Source organism: Palaemon carinicauda, chromosome 21, assembly GCF_036898095.1.
Source record: "Palaemon carinicauda isolate YSFRI2023 chromosome 21, ASM3689809v2, whole genome shotgun sequence".
Classification (NCBI taxonomy): Eukaryota; Metazoa; Arthropoda; class Malacostraca; order Decapoda; family Palaemonidae; genus Palaemon; species Palaemon carinicauda.
Window position 1 is genome coordinate 56,083,310 of NC_090745.1, and position 12,074 is coordinate 56,095,383.

Here is a 12,074-nt window from a genome sequence, read left to right on the forward strand (position 1 = left end):
TCTGCAGATTGGCCTGTTGGTTTGCCCATTGACTCTTGGAGAGACTCAAGGCCAAAGGTATGACCTTTGCAGCCTCAGAGTTGCCAGTGATGGAGTTGTCTGTCTTGGCCTCCCTCCTTGCTGTTGCTGGCTCGATCATTGATCAGAAAAAGTGACTTACTTTGCAGAGACATTAAGTCTTTTAAAGAGTCACTGGAGAAGTACAAGAGTCTCAAGCTATCTGATGGGAAGGCTGTATCCTTCCTGGCTCATCAGTCAGCAAACCTGTAGGCTAACTGGGTATTCTATTTCTCAAAACAATACCACATCATTGGTGGTATTGTAGCTTCGGCAATCGATGATGCGGTGTGCCATGTCTTTCCTTTTCAGGAATCTTATGCAGACAGCAGTGGATTCACGGAGAACTTTTCGCCAGATTCTTTGAGTCAGGGTGCTATCTCTTTCGGGGGTCCTAGCATTTCAAAGGAACAGCAGGCATACCCTCTGATTTGGCAAATCTTGCAGCAACAGGATCAAGGAGGGGCCATGTGCCCGTTCCAAGACTTCAATCAGAGCTATGTGAAACCTCTTCCCAGAAAGAGCCTGTGCATTCACAGCCCTTTCAAGCATCCCAACCTTTGTATTTCAGAAAGGGGAACTATTGGTAGAGGGGAAGGATAGAGGTATGCTATTGTGTTCCCCCTCTTGCACTAACGAGAGTATTGGAATGCTTGTCTTGTCAGTGGGTGACTTGGCAGAGACAAGGTACCAAACCTTGGGTAATGAGTGTGCTTCGGAGCGGATACTTACTATCTTTTCAGGACTATCTCCCCCCTATTATATTACTGTGCTTATTTGATGTTTCTAGATCCCGCCTCTAATCAATACTTTCTCTAGTGTTAAATCTTTATTTTGCAATAATTGTTTCTTAGCTCTTGTGATGTGTAATTGGCAATAATTTGATTTATGATAACATTTTGTAACTCGTGAAATTCACATGAAACAGCTAAATTTTCAAATCTAGTCACAAATGCATCTAAACTCTCATAAACGTTTTGATATGCCTGTGTTGTAAATTGATACCTTTCAAAAGATTTATTGACCTGAGGTGCAAAATATGTGGTAAGAGCCTTAATCGCATCTACAATAGTGTCATTGGTAGGTTCTAGTTTCTTAATCACTTCCCGAATCTCTCTACTGGCTGTGTGCAGTAATAACGTCTTCCTCTGTGCATCTTTCAATATGCCCAGGGCCTCTATATATATCCTAAATTCCTCACACCACTGTTGCAATCGTTTTGCAACAGAATTGGGTTCAGTAACAATGCTGAACTTCTCTGGATGCTCAATGTCCAGGGGCATTTTGACTTCTTACCTGAATTAGTGTCGTGAATTTTTCTCCGACTTATTGAAATTAATGATTCTAGGCGCGATGGAATGGGCCGATGACAAGACCTTGAAGAGGTTTGCTTTCCAAAACTATTCAGGATTCAATGAAATATGATCACAATTTTAAGTTTATTACAAAATAATCATTTGATAAAGAAAAAACACACACAATAACAATTCAGGCAAATTGAAAGTTAGATCTGTCACCCTTAGGGGGTTTGCAACATGTGTTCATGAAACAGAGTCCACGTTGGACTAAATAAGACGAAGTTTCGAGAATCTAATAAAGTATCTAGGGTAAATCACATACCAATGCCTACAGGCATTATTTGAGGCATAAAACAAATCCCCAATCCCAGGGATGACAAATTTACAGAGCGATACAAATGTACATATACACACTCACAAAGGAACCGACCTGGTATCGCGGTAGATAGGAGCCGGAGGTGGAGAGACTAACACATAGTGGCACTTACTTGGTTGGATCTTTAGGCAGAAATGAACGAGCGTTGTTCAGGACAGCTCCGAGGAAAACTACTGTCTCCCGTGCTAACTAAAGTGTCCTTGTGAGATGCGCGGGAACTCTTATGTTATTTATTTAATAAGGGGTTTGATAGAGTTTCTTTATCGACCACAAGACAGAGAAACAGTCAAAGTCTTACGTCAGATCAAAGGGTAAACTTGATACTTTGGCTGAAGGCCATAATTTGCCAGAATCCAACAAACTAGAGAGTCCTTGGCTCTAAACATATACATCGATATTTTTGCCGTGGTAAAACAATACAATATAATTTTCGTAATTTGTAAATAACAAAAACTTTGTTTCTCTGACACCGCTCCTTCCCCACCAGGTGGTTGAAATTTACGCCACAATACCGTCACGTATTGTACAGCACTCCTTCATAGAAACACCCGCGAGATCTTCCAGTGTTACCCTAATTTAACGCAACGTTCGTGGAGTTAAATGTCGGGGATTTTGAATGATCAGTTCGAAACTCCCAACATCCTCCACACCCGAAATAAAGGGGCGGTAAAACGTCGGACAATTAGGCAATACCAGAATTGGGGGAGGAGTAACCACTCCAAGACTCGGTTAGGCTCGTTGCGTATCGCTCCACAACGACTCTAACGGAGTACACACACAATATACATCAATAGAAATATTACCCCGGGGCAATCAACTCTTACAAGTGTACACACAGAATGGCAGTGCAGGTAAAATGTACAACATATAATACATACATGAATCAATCAATAGAAAGGCAATACAGTGAGCCCTCGTTTATCGCGGTAGATAGGTTCCAGACCCGACCGCGATAGGTGAAAATCCGCAAAGTAGTGACACCATATATACGTATTTATTTAACATGTATATTCAGACTTTTAAAACCTTCCCTTGTACGTAGTACTGTTAACAAACTACCCTTTGATGTACAGAACACTTAATGCATGTACTACAGTACCCTAAACTAAAACAGGCACAAATATTAAAGGCGATTTTATATCATGCGTTTCCTAAACACGCCAAAAAGCACGATAAAAAATGGCAACCAATGTTTTGTTTACGTTTATCTCTGATCATAATGAAGAAACAAACGCATTTAGTGTACACATCTGTGTATAAGTTAGTTTTTACATCGATTATATTGATTATACAGTATGTTGATTTTGTTATTACCAATGTTTTACTTAATTTTTCTTAGGACTTCCAAATGAAATGTTTTTCTTTATGGGCGGCGTCATAAAGTACGCTCCATATTCAATCGCATCGTAATAAACAAACGAAGGCATTTAACGCGCATGATGAAAGTGATAAATAATGATATTACAGTAAAAGCTTTTAGAAAATATGTTATTTCAAATATTATTTACCGTATCTATATAAAATCATACATACATAACAAAGCAGGAAAACAATTTACGAGAGAGAGAGAGAGAGTCAAAGTCAAAAAGTCAAAAACCTTTATTCCATTACAAAATGGTTATTCTGTTACATAACAATATAAATTATTTACATAAAATTCACAATAATTGGATTGTAAAAATCTAGGATATATATACATTCAAGTAAAATTTAAAAAATATTGCTTAAGTTTCTTTTCGAATAAATCAGAACTAACATTTATACATTTTCTTATTTCCAGAGGTAGTTTGTTCCAGCAAGCTGGGCCCCTTATTGCCATTGAGCGTGAACCCAACTCCGTTCGATAGGTGTCTACATATAGATTTTCATTCTGTCTGGTTAATGCATTCCTACAATTACCAACTGTAGGAAATGTGTATAGCCAGTTGGGATATTCTTTTCTCAAACTTTTAAAAACAAAAACACAAACATCGTATATACACTTTTCTTTTAACTTTATCCACTTTAATTGCTGGAGGGTTGGGGTGATGTGATCGTGTTTTTTTCACCCCAATAACGGCTACTCTACCTGCAAAGTTTTGGATTTTTTGAGCTTTTTCCATGTGCATATCATTAGTTGACCCCCATATCTTAATACAGTAGTTTATTACACTCAAGACCAGACTTTCCACAATCAAAGCTCGAGTAGTATCATCAAAGTAATATTTTACTCTACTTAGATACATTAGAATGCCACTAACTTTTCGTACGTAAATGTAAATTTAAAAAAAAAAGAAAAAGAAAAAAAATAGCCCCATTTCATATAAAACAGGTTATTACAAATATTTTACTTTATCATATTACAGTAATCTATGATACTGTAAAGTTCAGTACAGTATGTTGTTGTTAGTCGTGGCGATTAAATTCTCACGAAACAAAAACACGGCATTCGATTACAACAGCTGATTCTCTCTCTCTCTCTCTCTCTCTCTCTCTCTCTCTCTCTCTCTCTCTCTCTCTCTCTCTCTCTCTCTCTCTCTTCGTGTTATACAATACTTACATATAGATGAAGAAACTGAAATTAGTTTTCTTAGTGTCAATTAAATACGAAACGAAAAAATTATGCTGAGTTTACATCCATTTCAATCGTTGCTAAAAATGCGGCATCGATTTCATCAGCAAACCACTATTCTTTGGGAAACATCATTTTATTCTAGAAAATTGCTACTCTTTAAATAGTTAATTGCACATTAAGAAAGCGTGTACTTTTGTTTTTAAGTTTCGGGTGTGTTTTAAAAATCGAGTATTGTTGACTTCTTTTTGTTTTACTTTTGGCTGTGATCAGATCAGCTGACGTCTAGCTGACGCTCTTGAGAGCCTACGAATACACTAACCAAGTATCGTTTATACCATTTCTTAACTTATTCAAACCGTCTATACAGTTGATATTACATAAGCACCAATGTGTTTTAACCTATCAAATTTTTTTGTTTATTACATTTAAAACAACTCTCTCTCTCTCTCTCTCTCTCTCTCTCTCTCTCTCTCTCTCTCTCTCTCTCTCTCTCTCTCTCTTATTACATTTAAAACAACACACACACACACCCACTCTCTCTCTCTCTCTCTCTCTCTCTCTCTCTCTCTCTCTCTCTCTCTCTCTCTCTCTCTTATTACATTTAAAACAACACACACACACCCACTCTCTCTCTCTCTCTCTCTCTCTCTCTCTCTCTCTCTCTCGTGTTATACAATACTTACATATAGATGAAGAAACTAAAATTAGTTTTCTTAGTGTCAATTAAATACGAAACGAAAAAATTATGCCTAGTCTACATCCATTTCAATCGTAGCTATAAATACGGCATCCGATTTCATCAGCAAACCATTATTTTTTGGGGAACGTCATTTTATTCTAGAAAATTGCTACTCTTTAAATAGTTAATTGTACATTAAGAAAGCGTGTACTTTTGTTTGTAAGTTTCGGGTGTGTTTTAAAAATCGAGTATTGTTGACTTCTTTTTGTATTACTTTTGGCTGTGATCAGATCAGCTGACGTCTAGCTGCCACTCTTGAGAGCGTACGAATACACTAACAAAGTATCGTTTATACCATTTCTTAACTTATTCAAACCGTCTATACAGTTGATATTACATAAGCACCAATGTGTTATAACCTATCAATTTATTTGTTTATTACATTTAAAACAACAACACTCTCTCTCTCTCTCTCTCTCTCTCTCTCTCTCTCTCTCTCTCTCTCTCTCTCTCTCTCTCTCTCTCTCTCTCTCTCTCTCTGTGGGCTACTTTTCACTACCTCCCATTCCTTACCTCTTTCTATATCTCTAACAAATGATATCTTTGCTGCTCCTCAAAGTTTCATTTATATTGAAAATCAATCGTGATTCAATTTTCCTTACTTTCTCCAATCTCGCACCATCGGTCACATCGCGGTATTTTCGAAATTTCCGGAAAATCCGCGATATATGTATATACCTGCATTATGAATAAAATCCGCGAAGTGGTGTATCCGCGATGGTCGAACCGCGAAGTAGCGAGGGGTCACTGTAGGCAATGGGCCTGCAATAATATCTCAAATAAGCAATAAGCAATGTATACCAGCACAATCATAAATTGAATAATCGCATATATATATATATATATATATACATATATATATATATACATATATATATATATATATATATATATAATCATAAGGCAATCTGCCCTTAATCAATCAATGGAATTGGCAATTACTCTAGGGGAAAAAAAAGGGGGGGGGCTGGTTCTGTACAACGCTAGACCTGTATATACGAGAGAGGCCTTCCCATTCCCGTTCTCCATACCCGACGCACTTCCAACCTCTGTGGATTCAAACTCACCTACACTTACTTCTTTCCACCCTCCTTATCTACCAGAAGGAGGGATACTCCCGTTTTCTTTTATTGTTTGCAGCTATGACTTATATATCTTCATTCTCAACTAATTGTTCCATCAACTCTCGCTGCTTCGCAGCAACCTTTCTCAATGGGCATGCGGAACGTCCTTGTCCGCCTGACGTCTCTAATTCTACGTCACTTTCACTATTCTCACTTACCGTATTGTTATCACTATTTTCGCCACTACCTAAGACCTCTGTGGCTTGTTGTCGAGATGTCGTAGCCTGAACCGTCACCTGGTTGTCCCCAGACATCCCAACGGTTCCTGGCAGTCCTGCTGGCAAACTGTGCGCACCATCGTCTTCTCCAACACCATCATCGTCATCAGAGGGAGCAATCTCCAGGGGAACAAGGTGGCTGACAGCTCGCAGGGACTCGACATCCTCGAACAACACCTTGGCTGAACGCACGACTCCGTCGTCGTCAGGATATGTCTCCACAACACGTCCAAGGGGCCACGTAGCCCTTTTTTTTTTTGTCTTGCGTGACCAGCACGACGTCTCCGGGGTGCAGCTGGAAGGTTCCCCAGATAGAGAGTCGTGTCTGGCCCTCAGGGCACTCAAATACTCTTTTCTCCACCTCTCTCAGAAGGCTTTCAAAGAGTCTCTCAGCTTCAAATAACGGTCACGGAGCCTCCGGAAGGTGAAGGTCGCATTGAGGTGGTCGTCTGGCAAGGTCGGTGCCATAAGGTTGATCATGCTTCCTCTCACTAAATGGGAGGGGGTGAGGACCTCATCCTCGCACTTGTCGCCGCTGTACATTAGAGGCCTGTTATTAACCACCGCCTCGGCCTCCTTCACTAATGTTAGTACGTGGGCGTCCAGCAGGTACTTCCTCCCGAGGGCTATCTGGAGGGTACATTTTGTCACTCCGATTAGGCGCTCGAAAAACCCACCTTTCCCAGGTGCACGGGGCGTCTGAAAACGCCATTTGATTCTGGTTTTCCTCAGGAACTGCTGGACCTTATCCTCTTCATAAAGTCCCTGAAGGAGGTTGCTGGCAGTCTTGAACGTTTGATGATTATTGGATGTGATGAAAGACGGGGCACCGTGGGTAGCACAAAAACGACGCAAGGCTAAGACAAATTCCTCCGCTTCCAGGGAGGGGCAGAAATCGAGGTACGCGGCCTGCTGGCCATGCAAGTCACGATCAGTATGTAGCCCGGCCGCATTTCAGTCTGTATGGCTGCTGTGTAGTCCACTCCGACAGCGGTAAAAGGCTTTTTAGGTTGATCCTTTCCTTCGGTAGGGGGGGGTGGTGGTGGCTGTCTCAACAGGGGCTGGAAGGCTAGCACGCATTCTGGACACTGCCGCACAATCTGCCTCGCAATGGAACGTAGGCCCGGCGACCAGCATTTCTGTCGAAAGATACCCATTAGTGTGTTCACACCACAATGTAAATGCAAACAATGCAAATATCTTAGATAAGCCCTAACTAAGTGTCCCTTGGCTGGCAAAAGAATCAAATGTTTCATTTCCTCTACTTGGGACACTCGTCCCCTAGTGCAAATCAACTTATTATCTAACACTAGATTTAATTGTCTGACAAAATTAGTAACTTCATGGGGGTCTGACTCCACCCACCAAGTAAGCATAGACTGTAGGCAAATAATATTTTTGCTCTAATTGGACAACAATACTGAACGGGTGCCGTTTTAATTTAGCAAATCTTATGATTAACCTAGTAACTCTCAATAAGAATTGGAACTCTACTTCCCTCTGTAGAATTTCCCATATCTCTCCTGGTGGAACAGGTCTTATTTCTTCCCTCATTTCTTGCACCGCCGCCACTACGGTTCTTTCATTGGTTGGATCGTCCTCTTTGTAAGGAATAGGCTCTCCCGTGGTCCTCAGGAACTCTGGACCATTCTGCCAAAGAGGGTTTTGTAGCAATTGTTGCGTTGTTGCTCCTCTGGACAGGACATCGGCAGGATTCTGTTTGCTTGGGACATAGCTGAGACTGAAATCGCAAACCGGATGAAGAAAAATAATCTCCCCACTCTGTTAGATATGAAGACATTTTTATTGTCCTTGGCACCGGGAGATGCTACCCATGCCAACGTGACCTTACTGTCGGTCCACATGACTATCTCTCGTAGCTCTATTAGCCCTTTAAGTGTCTTGGCTAATCTGCAGCCTAACAACAATGCTAATAGTTCTAGCTTGGGGATTGTCAACTTGTTGGAGTGATCCTCATTTTACTAGTGAGTAGGCTTACTTGATTGCAATTGTCCCTAGTATATGCTACTGCATCGTATACCTTGCTGCAGGCATCGGTGAATACATGGAGCTCTAAAGTTTTCTTGCCTACCACTCTTGGAAATGCAATGTTGCTTACCGCTTTCAATTCACACAACAACTCACTCACTTCTCTAGCTTTCTCTCTCCTTAACACGTCATCCCAACCTACGTTATCCTCCCATAGTTGTTGGAGGAAAAGCTTTCCTCGAACAAATAATGGGCTTATCAAGCCTAGAGGATCATAAATGGAGACCAACATGGAAAGTACCCTACACTTCGTAGGTACCCATCCCTCCCCCAATTCACTGATTCTCTTACTCTCTTTCACACACAATTGGTCCACGTCTCGGGCCCATCGCAGCCCAAGTACGTTCACATTCACCGGCTCACTCCAGTGCTTCTCGCTATCGAAGGCTAAGTTATTGGACGCCCACCCTTCTAAAGGCATATCAGCCCTTTTTAAGATCTTGTTGACATATTCATGCTCCTGCCTCATGCTCTCTACATCCTCGAAAGTACTAAGATAATTATCTACGTAAAAGGACTTTGCCAAATCTGGCCTACCTTCCCTTTCGAAATGACAATTCAGAACTTGTTGCAACAAAAACGGACTTGCCGTGATGCCGAACACCACGACTCTGAAGGCGAAGGTGTGTATTTGGCATCACGGGGATCTAACAAGACACGGTCGAAGGCCTTGCTGATGTCGCCTAGCATGGCATATTCGTTCAATCTGAACCTTATAAGCAAATTACAGTATATGCTAATTCTACTAGATTGGGCCCAGGTAAGATGCCCTCATTCAACGATTTATGACCTTTAGATTTTGCTGAGGCATTAAACACGATTCTGATGGGGGTCGTGCGGCTGTCTTTCTTAATTCCAAAATGTGGCATATAATACCCTTCAATCTTGGGTTCCTTTACTTCTAATATAAAGCCTGCTTCTAGATACATATTTATCTCTTCCTGATACTGATCAAAATATTCCCTGTCCTTCCTGAATTTAGTTTGCAATGATTCTAACTGCGCTACAGCTTTTCGATAGTTCGTATCTGGCCTAGCATCCGACCCGAATGGTAGGCTAACCTGATATCCCTCAGGCTTTTTTACGACAATTTGCGATACCTTTTGCATGGCTTCCGCTTTGCGAACAGTATATTGCTCTGATGGGGCGATGCCAACGCGGTCCAAACGCCACCACTCATCTACGTCAAACTAGTTTGGTTCACTCGCAATTCTACAGACTCTGTGCGTTTTAACATGTTCGATCTTTTTGCCTTCTAACAGCCACTGCGGCACTTTCCCATATGGCGACATGCCATTATGGGTCCGAAAGAGACTTATCCCATCAAATTTCTCGATGCCTATGATGAAGTAGCTAAAATAATCGGCCCATACTAAAATGTGGACATTTTTCAACTCATCGGAGTTATTCCCTGGATCGGCCCACGTGACTCCCTTACTTAACAGATGCTGTCTAACTTGTACATAACCAGCGTTATGTATTAGGACGTCAATGTTCTCGTGTGCCACCAGCTTCATTCGTACTACTCTTCTTCCTATCTCTACCCTACAGCTTACGACATCATATTGTCCGCTTATTTCTGCGGAGCCGAACGGAGCTATGTTCAACGCTACCCTTCCTACCACCGGTAGACCTAATTGCCTCGCAGTTTTCGCAGAGATGAAGCTTTTTTGGTTGCTCGTATCGAGAAATAAGCGGACTCGCTTACTACCTTGCTTATGATTGATTTCGGCCATAGCCGTTGGCAAGATTGTACATGAGAGGTCTACGTCGGACATCTGTGTGATCTTTGCACTTTTGCACTGTTTGGGTTCCACTTTATCTTTAGATGGACGGGGTGCCGTTTCATGCTGTCGAGGCGTCGCATTTACTACAGGGCGGGATGTTGTAGACTGACTACTACTATTACTTGGGGCTGAAGTGGAGGGAACTGATTGCGATCGTCTTCCCGGATTATAATTATCAAAAATGGCTGTGTTGTGGTTACTACTATAATTCTTACAAGAGTTAGGGACGGGACACTTATCACTTTGATGACCAGAACTAGTGCAATTGAAACACAGGCTCCTTTTCAGCAAAATGTGACGTCTGGCAGCCACGTCAGTTACCTGGCGGCTTCCGTGAGGCGGGTGCCGTTCATTACAAAAGGGACAAGAATTATTCTGAACTGGTTTCGACTTCGCTCTTACACTGACGTCTACTCTCTTGTCAGGTTCAAGTTTATCTCCTCGTTGCAAGGCATCGTCCTCGAGCATTCGAATAATGAAATCGATTGCGTCGAAGAATTCATCTAGTGTATAGTCACACTTTCTCAAATGTTCACCTACTTTCCTGTAGAGCTTCCCTTCTGACAACTTTTGATTAATGAGGCTCATGACCATACCATGGCCTATATCGTTACTACTTAGCCTCTTGATCTGCTCGATTATGATTGTTAATTCAAAACGAAACCTTTTCAGCTCTACAGGATCTAATGAGGGTACAAAGATATTAGCAAACTTTCTATACAGAATTACGAGTGTCTGATTGACATTACCATATTTTTTGTCTAAGAGATCCAACGCTATCCTATAGTTCGCGGCGGTTACACTTAGGGATTTTACGATCCTAAGCGGATCCCTGCCTAAAGTCCCCAACAGATACGTGAATTTGGATACATCATCCAAGTCTGCTCTTCGATCCACATGTATCGTGAAGAGCTCTCGATACGAAGCATATTCTTGTACTTCCCCTTCAAATGTGGGGAGAGGCAGCGGTTTCAATTTGGGGAGGGAAACATTCCCTGTGGGAGTGACATTCACTCTATCAATTCGATTATACAGAAGCGTAGAAGCTCGCATAGCTTCTCCTAACGTGTGCCTGATTCGGACATCTAAACCAGGTTCTAGCTTGACAGATTGTCTCTTATACAGCTCTCTTAGCTGTCCTTCCTGCTCTCGCATTTGCATGACCAGATTCTGGTGCACGGATTCAGAGTAGGTTTCAACTAACGCACGGTGCGTTTTAACTAGTAAGTCCACTATGAGGCCCATTGATGCCTTGATGTGTATGATCATGGCCACCGCCATTTTGACTGACCTAACTCTACTTCGGGGGGGGGGGTTGGCAAACTAGGAAAGAACAGAATTTTGTTTACATTACGAAGATGGGGGCGCAAAAACTAAAGGCACATGGGGTCAGTCGCACATCGGGACACTGAGGGCTTTAGTTCAGTCTCTCCCTCTCTCTCCTATTAGGGCTACCCTAAAGATCATATCTTACTGATTTTCCTTTCCGGTTCAAAGGACCAAATGTCGTGAATTTTTCTCCAATTTATTGAAATTAATGATTCTAGGCGCGATGGAATGGGCCGATGACAAGACCTTGAAGAGGTTTGCTTTCCAAAACTATTCAGGATTCAATAAAATATGATCACAATTTTAAGTTTATTACAAAATAATCATTTGATAAAGAAAAAACACACACAATAACAATTCAGGCAAATTGAAAGTTAGATCTGTCACCCTTAGGGGGTTTGCAACATGTGCTCATGAAACACAGTCCACGTTGGACTAAATAAGACGAAGTTTCGAGAATCTAATAAAGTATCTAGGGTAAATCACATGCTAATGCCTACAGGCATTATTTGAGGCATAAAACAAATCCCCAATCCCAGGGAT

The 12,074-nt window shown here is 41.5% G+C and overlaps 1 protein-coding gene across 1 annotated transcript; it reads right to left on the reverse strand.

The window, feature by feature from the left end:
* Positions 1-9,605: 9,605 nt before the first annotated feature.
* LOC137614912 (uncharacterized) lies at positions 9,606-11,483 on the reverse strand. The gene is made up of 2 exons (XM_068344566.1): positions 10,932-11,483; positions 9,606-10,769 (listed from the first exon to the last, which is right to left on the reverse strand). Exons 1-2 carry the CDS (start codon positions 11,481-11,483, stop codon positions 9,606-9,608), a joined length of 1,716 nt encoding a protein of 571 aa, XP_068200667.1.
* Between the last annotated feature and the right edge of the window lie 591 nt (positions 11,484-12,074).

Bases quoted from the DNA above. Each gene is read 5' to 3' on its own strand.
- LOC137614912 (XM_068344566.1), bottom strand. From the start codon at position 11,483: ATGGCGGTGGCCATGATCATACACATCAAGGCATCAATGGGCCTCATA. The intron at 10,770-10,931 runs GTAATTCTGTAT...ATTAATCAAAAG, and splicing joins GTAATGTCAATCAGACACTC to TTGTCAGAAGGGAAGCTCTA.